The following is a 20,556-nucleotide window of genomic DNA, read 5'->3' as shown; positions in this document are numbered from 1 at the left end:
AGCTAAAAGATGGCTATGGGGACAATGAGAAAGTAGAGGACTCAATGAACTGAAGGTCTTAATGAGGCCGAAGAATTTTTTCTGTGGGGGCTTTGAACAAGCAAGCTGGAAGGAAAAAGGTTGTGGTCAGAAAAAGGATGTCTAAATGTGTGGATTTGGAGGTTGTGACCTTTCTGAAGATGATAAGGCTCAAGATGTCCTCAGGAGTGCACTGCTGGGGCTGTGCAAAAGAAAGGTCATAGGTGATGAGAAGGTAAATAAACTGAGGAGCCATGGTGTGGAGGGTGGGTTGCTGAGAATGGTGAATAGAGTTGGGTAGAGAGGAAAACAGTTAACCAGGTGCTGAAATACTCAACATATAGGGAAAGGTTGGTAGATGACAGCTATAAGAAGAGGAAGTTGAGGGTGACAAAGCCGGAAAAAGTGAGATGGTATAAACCTCAAAAGGAATGGGGGTTTTCTAAGAAGCAGGGGAAATAATAATTTGAAAGCAAGTATGGGTAGCAAGGAGGACCTCAAACTCCTCCCTCTTCTGAGAGGGTCAAGTTTCCGACAAGAGACGATAGTTAGGTTGGATGAAGGGATGAGCAGAAACATGTGGGAACTGAACCCTGGAAACTACTGACATTTAAGGAGTGGGTAGAAGGAGAAAGGGAAAATTGGTCAGAGGTTTGTGAAAGCCAAGAGATAAAACATTTCAAGGAGAATGAGATTAACAGTTAGGTCCAGCACAGTAAGGGCTGAACAATGCCCACAAAATACGGCAATTAGGTCGCTAGGGGCTTAAGTGAAGAAATTTCAGTAGAGTTATTAGAGTAGAAGCCAGATTGCCCTGGGTTAAGGACATTCAATTAATTTTGTGATATGATAAATAGTTAGAATGGAATTAGTAACAAAAATTACTAATTTTCCCCTTCATTCGTAAAACAGAGTTAATTCTTATTTCTCTCTATATTGGTGGTTCTATAAAGAAACTTACGAACTCTACCATTTTTCTTGGTTAAGGTAGTTTTATTTTTGTTTCACTCATTTCTCTGGCTGTGTTGGGTCTGCATTGCTGCACGGGCTTTCTCTAGTTGCGGTGAGCAGGGGTTACGCTTTGTTGAGGTGTGTGGACTTCTCATTTTGGTGGCTTCTCTTGTTGCAGAGCATGGGCTCTAGGTGCGTGGGCTTCAGTAGTTGCAGCACATGGCCTCAGTAGTTGCGATGCGTGGGCTCGGTAGTGTGGTGTGAGGGCCCTAGAGCACATGAGCTTCGGTAGTTGTGGCGTAAGGGCCTAGTTGCTCCGTGGCATGTGGGATCTTCCTGGACCAGGGACTGAACCTGTCCCCTGCACCAGCAGGCAGATTCCCAACCACTGCGTTACCAGGGAAGCCCCCGTTTCATTCATTTCTTCAGCAAATATTGAAGTATTCAACAAATACCATGAGGAAACTGAGGCAAGAAAAGGTAAAGTAACTTGCCCAAGGTCACACAGCTTTAAGTTGTAGAACCAGAATTTGAACCCAATCACTATATTTCAGCCATGAAATTAGTTAAGTTGTCAGCTTTTGGACGGCCTCTAAAGCCATGTGACTGAATGAGATTACCAACAGAGTTTAGTGAAGCAAGGAGTACTAAGGATTGAGACATGGGTCACCCTAACATTAAGTTTGAGGACAAGGAGGAACTGGCAAAAGAAACTAAAAAGGAAGAACCAGTGAAGTAGAAGACTGTGGTGTCCTGGAAGCCAAGTTCAAGGAGAAAGGAGTTATCAGCTGTGCCAAGAGCTGAGCAAGGTCATTGGTTAGCAACATGAAGGTCACTGGTGACAGTAGGTCTGATGGAGTGGTGGGAGTGAGAGTCTGCTTGGAGAGGTTTAAGAGAGACCAGGAAGAGAGAAACCCAGTTGTGGCAGGTCTGTACACTGATGAGAAAGATCTAGCAGAGAGGGATATCCTTAAGTAGGCTAAAGGGATAGAATACAGTGCACCAATGGCTTGGCCTCTCATAAGAGTATGGTCAGTTCATTCATAACAGGAAAAAGCAGAACATCAGGCACAGACGCAGGGAAGAGGGTAAATGAGGCAGGGGTTGCTTGGAAATTCTCTTCTGATTGCTTTTATTTTCTGTGAAACAGGAGGCAAGATCAGCTGAGAGTGAGGCTTGAGAAAAAGAAGGTAGGAAATAGTCATCTAGGAGAGCAGGAGAGTGAGTAGATGAGGGAAAAATGAAATATGATTGTCAGGCAATGTTAAGGGCCTACTTGAGGTCATTAAAAAAAAAAACATCATGGGAGTTCCCTGGCGGTCCAGTGGGTAGGGCTCTGTGCTCCCAATGCAGGGGGCATGCGTTCCATCCCTGGTCACGGAACTAAGATCCCGCAAGCTGCGTGGCGTGGCCAAAAGAAAAAAAAACAAAGAAAAAACCCTCCAAAGATCACAATCCCCAAACACCTACTAAAGGTATGTTTAGATGATTAAAAGACAATGAGTAAAATAAGAAATATCTGTATAAGCTTCATGCAGTCAGGAACCCTATCTATGTACTCAGGCTTGTTTCAGGAATACAACACTTTGCACAGTACAGAAACTCAACAGATAGTTGTTGAATTAATACATAAGGGACGTTGCGAATAAGAAAGCAAAAAGGTCTTTACAGGCTGACTCTAAAAATGAAGAATGTATATATATTAGGTATATATATAATGTTCTTCAGTTAGGCTCAGTAAGTCAGCCACATAGGTGCAGAAGAGGGGAGACAAATAATTCAAATGAAAGACACAGGGTGTTAGCTGACTGTCTGTCAACAGTGTGATGTGGCTACCCTACTTAGTGCTAATGTCTTACTCTGCATGGAAAAACCATAATTTGAGTTTCAATCTTAGTTCTGAGAAGCATATACTAAGGATCTGAGAAACTGGAACATGTCCTGGGAAAAGCAACTAGGAATGTGAAGGAGACTGAAATACCTTCTGGGAAAAAAGCCAGAAAACAAAAGAGAAGATTGGCCTGGCAATGAGAATTGGCAGGTACACAGGAGTGAGATACATAGATCTGATTCCTAAATTCCAATATATATTGATGTATTCTAATCCATATAAAACGATACCAAATGAAAGGATTATACTTATTCTGTGTGTTCCTAGATGGTAGAACTAACTGAATGGATGAAAGTACAAGAGAGATTATAGCTCAATACAGTTAGAGCTGTCCAAAATGAAAAAAGCACCCCAATCCCAAGTACTCCATGATTGGAGGGGTTCAAATTAAGTCCAGATGACTGGCTGTAAGGTTTAAAATAGAAAGCAAGAGAAGACAGAGAAAGGTTAAGACTATAGTTGTAGCTCCCAAACCGTTTTCTATTCCAAAACAACTGAGGTTAACCTTTTGCAAGGAAAATTTACATTTATAAAGGAAATCTCCATTGGTATGGGTGTCTCCCTCTCAGTACCAGGAAGAGAAGAACAACTCTAAATCACAAGAGAATGTTTTCAATGGAGAAGGCAACAACTTACATCTTTTCCTGGTAATCTCTTCACAACGCCCCCTACCCTCAACACCCTCCTTTTGTCTTTAGCTGAAAATGGTATTTAAACTGGTGGTTTAGGACTTCCTGGTGGCACAGTGGTTAAGAATCCACCTGCCAATGCAGGGGACACAGGTTTGAGCCCTGGTCTGGGAAGATCCCACATGCCACGGAGCAACTAAGCCCGCAAGCCACAACTACTGAGCCTGCGCTCTAGAGCCTGTGAGCCACAGCTACAGAGCCTGCATGCCACAACTACTGAAGCCCATGTGCCTAGAGCCTGTACTCCACAACAAGAGAAGCCACCGCAATGAGAAGCCCATGCACTGCAACGAAGCGTAGCCCCACTCCCTGCAACTAGAGAAAGCCTGCACGCAGCAACAAAGACACAATGCAGCCAAAAGTAAATAAATAAATAAATAAATTAATAACAAAAAACAAACTGGTGGCTTAGGCTACCTCGGGGAGTTACTCACTTTTCCCTGGGCATCTCCCAGGTATACATGAGGTATATGTGCTAATAAATTTCTGGTTTTTCTTTTTTCTTTTTTAAAGAAAGCAACGGGCAGAAAAGAAGGCAGTCCACTGTTCCTCCCAATTCCTAGATGAGGGATCTCCTTTTTTTTGTTGTTATTAAAGTGCATTTATTTTTTTCACAACATGTATCACCATCTGACCTACTTTGTTTTCGTTTTTAGTGGTTTGTCTCTCATCACTAGAGTGTTCACTACAGGAGGGAAGAGATTTTAGGTAAAAAAAAAAACAAGTAGAGCATCTTAAGCAGGTTCCCTGGTGTGTGTTTCTTCCCCTCCTTCTTATCTTTCTTCATCCTGCAAATATGTATAAGGCACTTACTATGTATCAGGTACTGTTCTAAGCACTGGAGATATAGTGGGGAATAAAACATACAAAAATCTCTGCCCTTATGAAATGTCAACTATGAATTGGTATTTTCCATTGGCACTTGCCATCTACCTCTACAAGGATTAAATCATGTGCTGCTGCAGCTGCTGATTTTCGACACCCCCTGAAAGGAGTTCAGCGTGGAGAGCAGAAATGAGACATCCTGTGCTCTGGGAAAAACTGGTAGAAAAGGTCTTCAGATAGTTAGATATTTTCAGGAGCCAATTTTATGAGCCCAATTCTTGTATCTCCTCATATCTAGAAAAGCACTAAAATCCTTCACGGTGACGTCTGCTCCTTGTGACTAGCAGTAACCTTCACTAGAGACTCGCTCAACTGCATGCATTCCCCCTCCACCAAAATCACATATGTACTGACCTTCCTCCCCTACCTCTTTGGAGCAGTTTTTCAGAGCTAATCTGAAATGCTGTCTCCTGGGCTGCAGTCCTCATTTTGCCCAAAATAAAACTTAACTCGCGGGGCTTCCCTGGTGGCGCGGTGGTTGAGAATCTGCTTGCTAATGCAGGGGACACGGGTTCGAGCCCTGGTCTGGGAAGATCCCACATGCCACAGAGCAACTAGGCCCGTGAGACACACCTACTGAGCCTGCGCGTCTGGAGCCTGTGCTCCACAACAAGAGAGGCCACGACAGTGAGAGGCCCGCGCACCGCGATGAAGAGTGGCCCCCGCTCGCCGCAAGTAGAGAAAGCCCTCACACAGAAATGAAGACCCTGGGCTTCCCTGGTGGCGCAGTGGTTGAGAGTCCGCCTGCCGATGCAGGGGACACGGGTTTGTGCCCCGGTCCGGGAAGATCCCACATGCTGCGGAGCAGCGGAGCCCATGAGCCATGGCCGCTGAGCCTGCGCGTCCGGAGCCTGTGCTCTGCAACGGGAGAGGCCACAACAGTGAGAGGCCCACGTACCACAAAAAAAAAAAAAAAAAAAAAAAAAAAAAAAAAAGAAATGAAGACCCAACACAGTCAAAAATAAATAAATAAATTAATTAATTTACAATACACATATATAATATATATATATATATATATATATATATATATATATACCCAACAGAAAGCAACATTACTATGCCATAGTAATTGCCAAAAGGAATTAAAAAAAAAAAAAAAAAAACTTAACTCGCAACTCTCATGTTGTGCATTTTTTTTCCAAGTTGACAGTTTTATGGCGACCACGAAGGGACCCAGAGTGGACTTCTCTCCTTCGCCTAAACTCTACGAGGAACCGGAGCCTTGGTACCAGCAGAGGCCCCTTGCACCCATCTGCTTCCTTGGAGAGTCCAGATGAATTTGGGTAAGTCTCTCCTGGTTCTCAGGTCTCTCATGTTGGTTGATGATCCTGAGTTTTATTTGGCAGAGTAGCAGGTACCTGCCTCCTCCCAGTTGAAAGATACAGGGTGGGGGCCCTAGTTAAAAGATACCAGGGAAATATCCACCCAGTTGAAAGATACTGGGGGAGGCTTGGTTGAAAGATGCCAGGGAATACCCACCCAGGTGAAAGATACTGTGGAGGGGGAGCTGGTTGAAAGATACCAGGGTTTGCTCAGGTGTAGGAGACTGAGTGGTCTGCACTGAGTGGTTAGGTAAGAGGCTGATCTGATGCTTTTCCTCAGTTCAGCTGCCTTAACAGAATGTCAAGATAAAAGTGAAGATATTACATGAGAGCTTTGCTCCCAGGAAAGGGCACAAGACTCCTCCCGGCTTGTTCTGGCTTTCTCAGGTGACTCAGAAATTTACGGGAGTGGTGGAGGCAGAGTCCTAATGCCATGCAGTGATCCCATAGGGAAACCTACTCATTAATTAAAAGGCTTCCTCATCCAGAGGCATGCATAAGAATTGGCCATTCAGTGATCCGAGCACCGGCAGTGGCATTAGACCACTGAAGGGAGAAACTGAGACATATAAGAGGGCTGAAACAACTCTGAGGTGATGCCTAGAGGAGCTAAGCTCACAAGCAGCACACTGGCCCACCACACAATTTCACTAGTAAATTTTATCCCTGACAAATTCAACTTAAAATGGGAGATAGAGCCTCTCAAACACAGAAACAAGGGGCATCAGAAAGCCAGCCTCTGACTAACACTCCAGGCAGGTTTATGTATGTACAAAACTCATATTTGCAAGTACCTACTTAATTGGGGAAATATACCAAAGGAGATCTCAACCTAAAATGACCAAACTGGGGTTCTTTTTTTTTGCAGTACGCGGGCCTCTCACTGTTGTGGCCTCTCCCGTTGCTGAGCACAGGCTCTGGACGCACAGGTTCAGCGGCCATGGCTCACGGGCCCAGCCGCTCCACGGCATGTGGGAGCTTCCTGGACCTGGGCACGAACCCGTGTCCCCTGCATCAGCAGGTGGACCCTCAACCACTACGCCACCTGGGAAGCCCTGAGGTTCTTTTGATATTCCAAAATTAATATTTTTGCACACACAGTTAGAAAAAAGCCAGCAATGAGATCAAACAGACTGAAAGGAATGCTTACTTTGATTGGTATCTAGAAGCTTCTAAAAGAGGAAATGATAGAGTAACTTTTTTTCAGGAAACCAACAATTAATTACTTGAAACTATATCAGACCAACTTTTCAAAACCATTAAAAAGAAAGAAAAGGGGGTATCTATGAAAATTATGAACCTTCAATTGTGCCAGTTAAGTACACAATGCCAGTCGAAGGTTAACCAACCCCCATTTAATTCCCAACTAGTAGAGAAAGCTAGCTTGAAGGAAAAAAAACTCCCCAAAACAGAAACATATCTCTTCAGAATTCTGACTCTGAGGAACAAGTCCTACTAGGAGAACTTGATTTTCTCTCCCTATGCCTTGAAACTAGGGCTCTCAGGAACAATTATCTTATACAGACCATCTCTAAGTCCTGAATCTGAGGAAAATACAGGGAACAAAGCCTTTAAAATTCTCTCTTATTCCAACTGTTAGTTATAAACTACTGAGTTTTATATTTTGATACCTGATTCATGACTAAGTTTAGAAAATGAAGCTATACAGATCTCTGGTTGTGTCTGTCTAGATATATGTATGTCTCAGTATGTGTGTCTCTTTGGATAATGCTGCTGAGGTTAATTTGTAAATGACCTCTATAATTGGCTTAAAAAAAAGTAAGCACTGACATTCACAAAAAGATAGACAAGATGAAAAGGCAGAGGGCTATGTACCAGATGAAGGAACAAGATAAAACCCCAGAAAACCAAATAAATGAAGTGGAGCTAGGCAACCTTCCAGAAAAAGAGTTCAGAATAATGATAGTGAAGATGATCCAGGACCTCGGAAAAAGAATGGAGGCAAAGATCAAGAAGATGCAAGAGGGCTTCCCTGGTGGCGCAGTGGTTGAGAGTCCACCTGCTGATGCAGGGGATGTGGGTTCGTGCCCCGGTCTGGGAGGATCCCACATGCCGCAGAGCGGCTGGGCCCGTGAGCCATGGCCACTGAGCCTGCGTGTCCGGAGCCTGTGCTCCGCAACGGGAGAGGCCACAACAGTGAGAGGCCCGCGTACCGCCAAAAAAAAAAAAAAAAATGCAAGAAATGTTTGACAAAGACGGAGAAGAATTAAAGAACAAACAAACAGAGATAAACAATACAATAACTGAAATGAAAACTACACTAGAAGAAATCAATAGCAGAATAACTGAGGCAGAAGAACAGATAAGTGACCTGGAAGACAGAATGGTGGAATTCGCTGCTGCAGAACAGAATAAAGAAAAAAGAATGAAAAGAAATGAAGACAGCCTAAGAGACCTCTGGGACAACATTAAATGCAACAACATTCACATTATAGGGGTCCCAGAAGGAGAAGAGAGAGAGAAAGGACCCAAGAAAATATTTGAACAGATTATAGTCAAAAACTTCCCTAACATGGGAAAGGAAATAGCCACCCAAGTCCAGGAAGTGCAGAGAGTCCCATACAGGATAAACCCAAGGAGAAACATGCCGAGACACATAGTAATCAAATTGGCAAAAATTAAAAACAAAGAAAAATTATTGAAAGCAGCAAGGGAAAAATGACAAATAACATGCAAGGGAACTCCCATAAGGTTAACAGCTGATTTCTCAGCAGAAACTCTACAAGCCAGAAGGGAGTGGCATGACATATTTAAAGTGATGAAACGGAAGAACTGACAACCAAAATCACTCTACCCGGCAAGGATCTCATTCAGATTCGCTGGAGAAATCAAAAGCTTTACAGACAAGCAAAAGCTAAAAGAATTCAGCACCACCAAACCAGCTCTACAACAAATGCTAAAGGAACTTCTCTAAGTGGGAAACACAAGAAAAGGACCCACAAAAACAAACCCAAAATAATTAAGAAAATGGTAACAGGAACATACATATCGATAATTACCTTAAATGTGAATGGATTAAATGGTCCAGTCAAAAGACACAGGCTGGCTGAATGGATACAAAAACAAGACCCATATTTATGCTGTCTATAAGAGACCCACTTCAGACCTAGGGACCCATACAGACTGAAAATGAGGGGATGGAAAAAGATATTCCATGCAAATGGAAATCAAAAGAAAGCTGGAGTAGCAATACTCATATCAGGTGAAATAGACTTTAAAATAAAGAATGTTACAAGAGGCAAGGAAGGATACTACATAATGATCAAGGGACCAATAGAAGAAGATGATATAACAATTACAAATATATATGCACCCAACATATGAGCACCTCAATACATAAGGCAACTGCTAACAGCTCTAAAAGAGGAAATCGACAGTAACACAAAAATAGTGGGGGACTTCAACACCTCACTTACATCAATGGACAGATCTTCCAGATAGAAAATTAATAAGGAAACACAAGCTTTAAATGACACAAAGACCAGATAGAGTTAATTGATATTTATAGGACTTCCATCCAAAAACAGCAGATTACACTTTCTTCTCAAGTGCGCATGGAACATTCTCCAGGATAGATCACATCTTGGGTCACAAATCAAGCCTCATAAAATTTAAGAAAATTGAAATCATATCAAGCATCTTTTCTGACCACAACGCTACGAGATTAGAAATCAATTACAGGGAAAAAAACACAAACACATGGAGGCTAAACAATACATTACTAAATAACCAAAGGATCACTGAAGAAATCAAAGAGGAAATCAAAAATACCTAGAGACAAATGACAGTGAAAACATGACGATCCAAAACCTATGGGATGCAGCAAAAGCAGTTCTAAGAGGAAAGTTTGTAACAATACAATCCTACCTCAAGAAACAACAAACATCTCAAATAAACAATCTAATCTTACACCTAAAAGAACTAGAAAAAGAAGAACAAACAATACCCAAAGTTAGTAGAAGGAAAGAAATCATAAAGATCAGAGCAGAAATAAATGAAATAGAAACAAAGAAAACAATAGCAAAGATCAATAAAACTAAAAGCTGGTTCTTTGAGAAGATAAATAAAATTGATAAACCATTAGCCAGACTCATCAAGAAAAAGAGGGAGAGGACTCAAATCAATAAAATTAGAAATGAAAAAGGAGAAGTTACAACAGACACTGCAGAAATACAAAGCATCCTAAGAGACTACTACAAGCAACTCTATGCCAATAAAGTGGACAACCTGGAATTAATGGACAAATTCTTAGAAAGGTATAACCTTCTAAGACTGAACCAGAAAGAAATAGAAAATATGAACAGACCAATCACAAGTAATGAAACTGTGATTAAAAATCTTCCAACAAACAAAAGTCCAGGACCAGATGGCTTCACAGATGAATTCTATCAAAGATTTAGAGAAGAGCTAACAATCCTTCTCAAACTCTTCCAAAAAACTGCAGAGGAAGGAACACTCCTAAACTCATTCTATGAGGCCACCATCACCCTGATACCAAAACCAGACAAAGATACTACAAAAAAAGAAAATTACAGACCAATATCACTGATGAATATAGATGCAAAAATCCTCAACAAAATACTAGCGAACAGAATCCAACAACACATTAAAAGGATCATACACCATGATCAAGTGGGATTTATCCCAGGGATGCAAGGATTCTTCAAAATACGCAAATCAATCAATGTGATGCACCATATTAACAAACTGAAGAATAAAAACCATATGATCATCTCAATAGATGCAGAAAAAGCTTTTGACAAAATTCAACACCCATTTATGAAAAAACTCTCCAGAAAGTGGGCATAGAGGGAACCTACCTCAACATAATAAAGGCCATATATGACAAACCCACAGCAAACATCATTCTCAATGGTGAAAAACTGAAAGCATTGCCTCTAAGATCAGAAACAAGACAAGGATGTCCACTCTCACCACTATTATTCAACATAGTTTTGGAAGTCTTAGCCACGGTAATCAGAGAAGAAAAAGAAATAAAAGGAATACAAATTGGAAAAGAAGAAGTAAAACTGTCACCGTTTTCAGATGACATGATACTATACATAGAGAATCCTAAAGATGCCACCAGAAAACTACTAGACGTAATCAATGAATTTGGTAAAGTTGCAGGATACAAAATTAATGCACAGAAATGTCTTGCATTCCTATATACTAATGATGAAAAATCTGAAAGAGAAATTAAGGAAACACACCCATTTACCACTGCAACAAAAAGAATAAAATACCTAGGAATAAACCTACCAAGGGAGACAAAAGACCTGTATGCAGAAAATTATAAGACACTGATGAAAGAAATTAAAGATGATACAAACAGATGGAGAGATATACCATGTTCTTGGATTGGAAGAATCAATATTGTGAAAATGACTATACTACCCAAAGCAATCTGAAGATTCAATTCAATCCCTATCACACTACCAATGGCATTTTTTACAGAACTAGAACAAAAAAATCTTAAAATTTGTATGGAGACACAAAAGACCCTGAATGGCCAAAGCAGTCTTCAGGGAAAAAAATGGAGCTGGAGGAATCAGACTCCCTGACTTCAGACTATACTACAAAGCTATAGTAATCAAGACAATATGGTACTGGCACAAAAACAGAAATATAGATTAATGGAACAGGATAGAAAGCCCAGAGATAAACCCACTCACCTATGATCAACTAATCTATGACAAAGGAGGCAAGGATATACAATGGAGAAAAGACAGTCTGTTTAATAAGTGGTGCTGGGAAAACTGGACAGCTACATGTAAAAGAATGAAATTAGAACACTCCCTAACACCATACACAGAAGTAAACTCAAAATGGATTAGAGACCTAAATGTAAGACCGGACACTGTAAAACTCTTAGAGGAAAGCATAGGAAGAACACTTTGACATAAATCATGGCAAGATCTTTTGTGATCCACCTCCTAGAATAATGGAAATAAAAACAAAAATAAACAAATGGGACCTAATGAAACTTGAAAGTTTTTGTGCAGCAAAGCAAACTACAAACAAGACGAAAAGACAACCCTCAGAATGGGAGAAATATTTGCAAATGAATCAACGGACAAAGGATTAATCTCCAAAATATATAAACAGCTCATGCAGCTCAATATTAAAAAAAAAACCCAATCAAGAAATGGGCAGAAGACCTAAACAGACATTTCTCCAAAGAAGACATACAGATGGCCAAGAAGCACATGAAAAGCTGCTCAACATCACTAATTATTAGAGAAATGCAAATCCAAACTACAGTGAGGTATCACTTCACACCAGTTAGAATGGGCATCATCAGTAAATCTACAAACAAATGCTGGAGAGGGTGTGGAGAAAAGGGAACCCTCTTGCACTGTTGGTGGGAATGTAAATTGATACAGCCACTATGGAAAACAGTATGGAGGTTCCTTAAAAAACTAAAAATAGAACTACCATATGACCCAGCAATCCCACTACTGGGCATATACACAGAGAAAACCATAATTCAAAAAGACACATGCACCCCAATGTTCATTGCAGCACTATTTACAATAGCCAGGACATGGAAGCAACCTAAATGCCCACTGACAGACAAATGGATAAAGATGTGGTACATATATACAATGGAATATTACTCTGCCATAAAAAGGAACGAAATTGGGTCATTTGTAGAGATGTGGATGGATCTAGAGACTGTCATACAGAGTGAAGTAAGTCAGAAAGAGAAAAATAAATATTGTATACTAACGCATATATGTGGAACCTAGAACAACGGTACAGATGAACCAGTTTGCAGGGCAGAAATTGAGAAACAGATGTAGAGAACAAACTTATGGACACCAAGGGGGGAGAGTGGTGGGGTTGGGGAGGTGGTGGTGGGATGAACTGGGAGATTGGGATTGACATATATACCCTAATATGTATAAAATGGATAACTAATAAGAACCTGCTGTATAAAAAAATAAATAAAATAAAATTCAAAAAAAAGTAAGCACAAATCAAACAATTCTAAATTCAAGAGCAATTAAGCTAAATGAATTTCAGGTTCATGTGAACTGGGAAATATTCAGTATTAAATTAATATCTGGTATTAATGTTTTAAGTTTGTTGATCTAATTAATACAGACATGTTTTTAGAGTTATCAACATTAAGTGTAATACTTTTATTGTACCTAGGTGTAATATAAGCTAAATAAAATATTGTTATATCTGTTACAAATATGTCAGCAGGGAAAGTAACTTGATGTGAAGAAACTTTTAAGGAAAGAAAATGTAAATGAGATAGGAGCTTTTAGATAAACTCCATTAAGAATAATTATGCTTTACGAATGTGTATCTAAAATAGTCTCTCCAGATTCTGGAACTTGAAATTGTAGAGTTGTGCTAAATTAAGTTAAGTGATGGAAGCTTATTGAATAGCTAGGTCATTCCCAAATAAAATAAGATACTGAAATATTAATTACTGAACATTGGTTTCCTTTTACAGAGAAACAAAAGGTATTTAGAATTATAAATGAATACGTTTGGTGCCACATTCTCTAAAGAAAGCAAATGTTTTTAGAAAATATCACTGGTATTTATGTTCACCAATCTACAGAATGCTAATGTAAAGGACAGTTCATAATTGCTTACTTCTTAGTTTTCACAAGAAATGAAGGTTTTAAGAGCTGAGGATTCTAATTTAAACATGTAACTAAAGCTAATAGAAATAATAAAGGAAACATTTCAGTATACAGTAGGAGAGTAGGATGTATGTTTCCAGTAAAGAAGTCATGAGGAATGGAATTGCATTTTATTAAGGGAAAAGGAAGTAGGTCTGACTTATAGCTGGCTGTTTCTGAATGGGAAATAAAGTGATGGATATGAAAGTCATAAAAAGGTTTGTGGGAAGGGGACCCTGAGAAAAGAGTTTTGTACATGGCCTGGATTGACTAAGGTTAAAATAAATTTAATTGAGTAAATGAATGTTATTTATTTATTTTTTATTATTTATTTATTCATTGATTTTTGGCCATGTTAGGTCTTTGTTGCTGTGCGTGGGCTTTCTCTAGTTGCAGTGGGTGGGGCTACTCTTTGTTGTGGTGTGCAGGCTTCTCATTGTGGTGGCTTCTCTTGTTGCGGAGCACGGGGACTGTAGGCATGTGGGCTCAGTAGTTGTGGCTCGCGGGCTCTAGAGCGCAGGCTCAGTAGTTGTGGCGCATGGGCTCAGTTGCTCTGAGGCACGTGGGATCTTCCCAGGCCAGGGCTTGAACCCGTGTCCCCTGCATTGGCAGGCGAATTCTTAACCACTGCACACCAGGAAAGTCCCGTAAATGAATTTCAAAAGTAAGCGGGTGCAAAACTTGAATTTGGTTTTTCTCTCTGAAGAGGGCAAGATTTCTGATAATGTTGAAATGCCTTTGATAACAGATTTCAAGTTTCTTTACCTTTTAAGTGATCTGTATTTGCCTTTGGAATCTTTTATTGTTACTTGGGCTAAGTGAATAACTATTGTTTCACAGTGACTTGTGATCCTGACTGAGTGTTCTAAATCCTTTTTGATATTTTTTGACAAAACTTCCTAAATCAAATTTTAATGACATCCTTTTGACCTCTAGCTAACTCTGGGATGCTTCAAAGGGCCCCTGATACATCCCAAAGAGAGATGTTAAACTAATTAGATTCATTTGGTATGTTAAATTGCATGGGAAGTAATGTCAAATGAGTAATAAATCTTCTTAGGTTACACTGTATGGTAAATGTTACTAATAAAGATATCCTAGAAATTATATGGAGTTCCTAAAATTCTGATATGTCCTGGTAAAATGTTATCAGTCATAATTCTAGTTATTATCTTAAAGTGTTGTATGTCACAGTAGTAACCAAGTTTCTTTGTTAATTGCATTGTAATCAGATTTTAAACGTGCCTTAAGTTTTTTGTCATTATAGACACTTACGGTTTCACTCTAATGCCTTTGCAAAAATGCCTCCTCTTCAAGAAAACTTATACAAAGAACTTTTGGATAAATACAAGTTTCTGACTTTCAGACCATAATGCTGAACTGGGTAAGAAATTGAAGAATTCTAACGAAAAACCTGATGGCTTTATAAAGCTGTTAACAAAAAGGATTAGTTACATAGGACTGAATGAACTGGTGAATATGGTTATAAATTTTATGGTTTCTATCTGAAAAATTACTGGTTTAAATCTGTGTTTTCCAGGTGTAAGGAAAACCTTCCCCTCAAACTAATTATGACTTATAGTAATTTGGTAAATTATACCTTTGTAAGCAGGATTGAAACATTTATCTTTGCTATCTGTCCCCTCCAGACATTGGAAACTCTCAGGTTGCCAGTAGATTTATCAGATAAATTTAGGAAGGCTACCTCACTAACAGGTAAAGAAAACTCAAGGTATTTTGGGACCTTGAAAAGGGAGGAATTCACCTAGATCTGTTAGGCGAAATCTGTCATAAGCCCTTGGTGACTTTCTTAGCCCTGAGAGGTATTTCAAAAGTCCAGCCTGAGACTCCTTATAAAAGTTTCAGCAAGCAAAAAGCCTATATGATCAATTATAGTTATATAAATCATCAGGCCAAGTTTATTGAGACCAGATTTATTTTGCAAACAAATTAGTCTTAATTTGGTTATATTTGGTAGAAATGAGGGTAATTTTAGAGAGAAAAAGATGTTTCAATGAATGTTAAATCCCAGTTTTGTTAATGGAGGTCTGTATTTACTAAGACTCACTTCCAGGATAGTTCCTTGTTGTTATGTTATATTGGTATAAAGTTAAATTGTATTATTAAAAGCACACTCTAAGTTTGTTTTTGAAGCTTATCTCAGTAATGTATCTTTGGATGAAGATCATTTGCCCCACGACCTGCAACCAGGGGACTATGTATATTGGAAAAGACATCATTTAAAGGACTCACTACAACCCAGATGGAAAGGCCCTCACCAGGTACCCTTAACTAGCTCATGTGCAGCAAAACTAAAGGGATCCACTCTTGGATTCATATTTCCCACTTAAGAAGGGCTGCTGCACCGGACTGGTCTATAGAGAGGACTGCTGACCTCAAACTCACCTTAAAACACCACTCAGGGCTTCCCTGGTGGCGCAGTGGTTGAGAGTCCGCCTGCCGATGCAGGGGACACGGGTTCGTGCCCCGGTCTGGGAGGATCCCACATGCCGCGGAGCGGCTGGGCCCGTGAGCCATGGCTGTTGAGCCTGCGCGTCCGGAGCCTGTGCTCCGCAGCGGGAGAGGCCACAACAGTGAGAGGCCCGCATACCGCAAAAAAAAAAAAAAAACACCACTCAAACAGAGGAAACTACACTCACACCAGGATGAGAAGAAGACAACATCAGAAGCAGACCGCTTACCCAAGATGCTGGACCTGATTCGTATAATCATTTATAAAGTTTTCTTGACTTCTCAGACCTTTGCATATAAATCAAATGTTTTCTATCATGGACACAATCCTATGCTAGTTTAAAAAATCAATCCATTTGTTGGGTTTGTGTCCAGTTACCTGTGTCTAGCACTTCTGTATTACTTTGGTGCATTTCTCCACTCCAAGGTTCTAACTGGATGGTCCTTAAGACATTTATTTTAGAGGAAAGAAAGTTCAGTCCTGTTTAGGCTACTCTTGATATTACTAGATGGGATCCCCTCACCTAGACAATTAATAATACCCGCCTTGACCCTGGCCATAAAAAAATGAATTTTCCTCTAAAGTTACTCAAGCTCAATCAGAGCAACAGCAAAATTTCAGCCAAGGAATAAAAGCTCCCGCAATTATGGGATGGATTTATGTGGTTAACACCAGGCTATGGTCATTTAAGTTTCAAGGCACCCTTTTACCTTGGGAACAATCAAATTATACTAAGGATAACCAGCGTAGTAACTAGGAAATTGGGCTGGGAGCCTTATGGACAGTGACAATATACCATTTCCCTGAAAGATAACGATTGGTACAGAACAGACTAAGTCAGGTGACCTGAAGATATACTGGGCTGTACCTAATGGAAGTTCTTGGCTTAATTCTCACTTACGACTTTAATAATATTGCTAGCTATGTTATTTGCATTTTTCCTGTTTTACAAGATTGTTGTTTCCTGCATTACCAAATGTGTGACTGAGCCTCCAACAAAAATATATAGTTTTATAGGAGATCAATGATTGTAATACTGTAACTCTAGATATGGGAAGATACAACAAGAGGGAATTTTCCTGGACCATAACAGATTAGCAAGACAGGTGGTCCAGAGTCTTTAGTTACTGTTAAAAGACCTAGTCCAGTAATAGCACACTGAGTGGCCTATCAGCAAAGTCTTTGCCAGACCTAGGAATGAGCCTTCCTAGCACCGTGGGACAAAATGGTCATGAAATGCCTCCCAAATCATGGTCGAATTTATGACCATGAGGAGGCGCTGTCAACTACAAATTGGCACTTGCCATTGGCACTTACCATCTCCCTTTACAAGGATTAAATCATGTGCTGCTGCAGCTGCTGACTTTCAACACCCCCTGAAAGGAGTTCAGGGTGGAGAGCAGAAATGAGGCGCTGTGTGCTCTGGGAAAAACTGGCAGAATAGGTTTTCAGATAGTTAGATATTTTCAGGACCGATTTTATGAGCCCAATTCTTGTATCTCCTCATATCTAGAAAAGCACTAAAATCCTTCGTGGTGACGTCTGCTCCTCGTGACTAGCAGTAACCTTCTGCAAAAAAATATATGCTTGATTGCATGCATTCCCCCTTCACCAAAATCACATATATACTGACCTTCCCCCCTACCTCTCTGGAGCAGTTTCTCAGAGCTATCTGAAATGCTGTCTCCCGAGCTGCAGTCCTCATTTTGCCCCAAATAAAACTTAACTCGCAACTCTCACATTGTGCATTTTTTTTTAAGTCGACAGAAGCAAACACTCTAGTGGTGAGAGACACACCGTTAAATAAACACAAAGCATGCCAGATGGTGTTAAGTGCTGTGGAAAAAATAAATGTACCTTAATAAATGTATATTATTAAGTGAAAGAAAACAATCTGAAAAGGCCACATACTGTGTGTATTCTGGAAAAGGCAAAACCATGGAGAGAGTAAAAAGATCAGTGGTTGCCAAGGGTCCGGGAGAAGGAGGGACAGATGAATGGGGGACACAGTGAATTTTTAACGCAGGGGAACTATTCCATATGATATATGTCATTATACATTTGTCAAAACTCATCAAGTATTACACAGTGAACCCTAATGTAAACTATGGACTTTAATGTATTAATACAGTCTCACCATTACAACAAATGTACTTTACTATCTCAAGATGTTAATAAATGGAGAGCTGGCAGAAGGAATTAAGGGGTATATGGGAACTCTGTTCTTTCCACTCTTTTTTCTATAGACCTGAAACTACTAAAAAATAGAAGTCTATTAATTAAAACACACACACACACAAAGGACAGGAAGTGCAATGTGCATGTGTTGGAGCTGGGGTAGTTTGCCTTGGGAGTTTAGAGTCTGGGAGATGAGGGGATGACTTGAGTATTCTGAGCTTCTTAGGGTGACAGAACCATATATTGGGATAAACAGTAAACTGAGGTTAGTGATGACAGCCTCAGGACAGAAAGGTGATGAGAATGTGGTAGGGTGGAGGCTTTCTGGGGCCCCTTCCTGATAATGGTGATGATGATGCCATGGTGGGGGCATTCTTATTAATGGCAACAGACTTCATGCTCTCCCACGTCTGTGAAATTTATTGAGACTTCTGGCCTATAAAACTGGAGAATATAGCAAACCCCCTGCACTATCCTCCTTCCTTTTTCAAGTGGTAACAAGTACTTCAATCTGTTCTTAGTTTTTTATTTGATATTTAAATATTCCTTATGGGAGTGTAGCTATTCCTACCAAGAAAATAGGTTTTGAAATCTTCACTCTTTTGAGTATATTTACTTTTATATGAAGGCAAACGTTCCCAGGAGCTGTCTTCACATTTCTTCATGAACTGGTCAAAGAGGAGTCTTAAGTCCTTGCTCCAGCTGGGGTTGGGGAGAGCATGGTCCTTAGGAATGACTTTCTCCGTAGAAAACCACCTCTAAAAGAAAGGAAAAAAAGGAGAGTAATGGGAGGTACATCCTATTTCATAACATATTCTCTTATTTTCTAAGACTATCTTGCTGCTTTTCCTGTTCCAAAAAGCTTGTTGTTTTGAAGTGGAAACAACTTTCTAGGATCACCTGGTCCTTTCTCCTTGGGAGAATTGGGAGATTGAGAGAGGATAAATGATTTCCTCAATGTCATCCAACTAGCCATTAGTAGAGTTGGTATTAAGCCCAGGTCTGCAGACCCCCTTCTTTTTTTTAAACCTTAATCAAGCACAGGTGAGCCACGTCAACTACAAACCCGCACTTGACATCCACCTCTACAAGGATTAAATCATGTGCTGCTGTAGCTGCTGATTTTCAACACCCCCTGAAAGGAGTTCAGGGTGGAGGACAGAAATGAGGCATCCTGTGCTCTGAGAAAAACTGGCAGAACAAGTCTTCAGATAGTTAGGTATTTTCAGGAGCTGATTTTTTGGGGTTTTTTTTTTGCGGTATGCGGGCCTCTCACTGTTGTGGCCTCTCCCATTGCAGAGCACAGGCTCCGGACGCGCAGGCACAGCGGCCATGGCTCACAGGCCCAGCTGCTCTGCGGCATGTGGGATCTTCCCGGACAGGGGCACGAACCCGTGTCCCCTGCATCGGCAGGCGGACTCTCAACCACTGTGCCACCAGGGAAGCCTATGAGCCCAATTCTTGTATCTCCTCATATCTAGAAAAGCACTAAAATCCTTCATGGTGACGTCTGCTCCTTGTGACTAGCAGTAACCTTCACTAGAGACTAGCTTGATTGCATGTACTCCCCCCTCACCAAAATCACATATATAGTGACCTTCCCCCCTGCCTCTTTGGAGCAGTTTCTCAGAGCTATCTGAGATGCTGTCTCCCGGGCTATAGTCCTGATTTTGCCTCAAATAAAACTTAATTTGCAACTCTCATGTGGTGCATTTTTTTAAAGTCAGCAGCCAGGAACTGGTGATAAAGAGAGATGAAGGACAGTTTTCCTCCATGTAAAAAGTGTTACCAGTGGGAAACACACAGGAAGCCAGAGCACAGGGGAGAGGTATTCATCTGAGATTGGGTATTCAGGTAGGGGTTCTTTGACTTGAATCTTCATTAGACAAGCAGAAATTAGCCAGATAGAAAGAGTATTGTAGGCAAAGGAACACTGTGTGCAAAGGCAAGGAGGCATGAAACAGTTTTGAGGGGCCTTACAACAACCATATGAAGTAGGTACTAATTATTATCCCCATTTTACAGGTGACGAAACTAAGGCCTCAAGGAAGCTTGGCATTGTTTCAGTACAAGGGGAAGAGCAGATGGCTGCAGAAACGTAGGCAAGGGCCTGACTGTGAGAAGCTTCCACACTAAGTTAACTGGTTTGAATTGCATCTGCAGTGCTCTCGGAGGGATTTTAAATAGGGGAGTGACAAGATCAGATTTGGCCATAATACAAAAGATAGTGGGAGTGATTTCAAGATTGGAATCAGAGGGCCTTGTCTAGAGGCTACTGGAATAACTCAGGTGAAAAATTATGAATGCATGAAGCAGAACTTGGTGACTATTTGGATAAGGAGAGTGAAGGAAAAGGAAAAATACAAGAGCCAATCTCAGGTTTCTGAACTGTTCAACGGAGTAGGTGACAGAGCCAGATGCCAAGAAAGAGAATACAAAGAAAGAGGAGGAGGGGGTTGGAGGGGAAAAGTTCTTGGTG

At 40.5% G+C, this 20,556-nt stretch overlaps 1 protein-coding gene across 2 annotated transcripts in view; it reads right to left on the bottom strand.

Moving 5' to 3' along the window:
* Positions 1-20,556, bottom strand: part of THEM4 (thioesterase superfamily member 4) — a 46,587-nt gene that overhangs the window by 20,568 nt on the left and 5,463 nt on the right. For both annotated transcript variants that reach the window (XM_081222308.1, XM_081222309.1), the window contains exon 2: positions 18,694-18,835. In XM_081222308.1, coding sequence (XP_081078434.1) covers positions 18,694-18,835 — 142 coding nt within the window. The remainder of the gene's footprint in view (positions 1-18,693; positions 18,836-20,556) is intronic.

Source organism: Mesoplodon bidens (assembly GCF_964165515.1).
Source record: "Mesoplodon bidens genome assembly, chromosome: 2".
Taxonomy (NCBI): Eukaryota; Metazoa; Chordata; class Mammalia; order Artiodactyla; family Ziphiidae; genus Mesoplodon; species Mesoplodon bidens.
The sequence above is the reverse complement of the archived record's forward strand: the minus strand, read 5'-3'. Positions and strand labels throughout refer to the sequence as shown.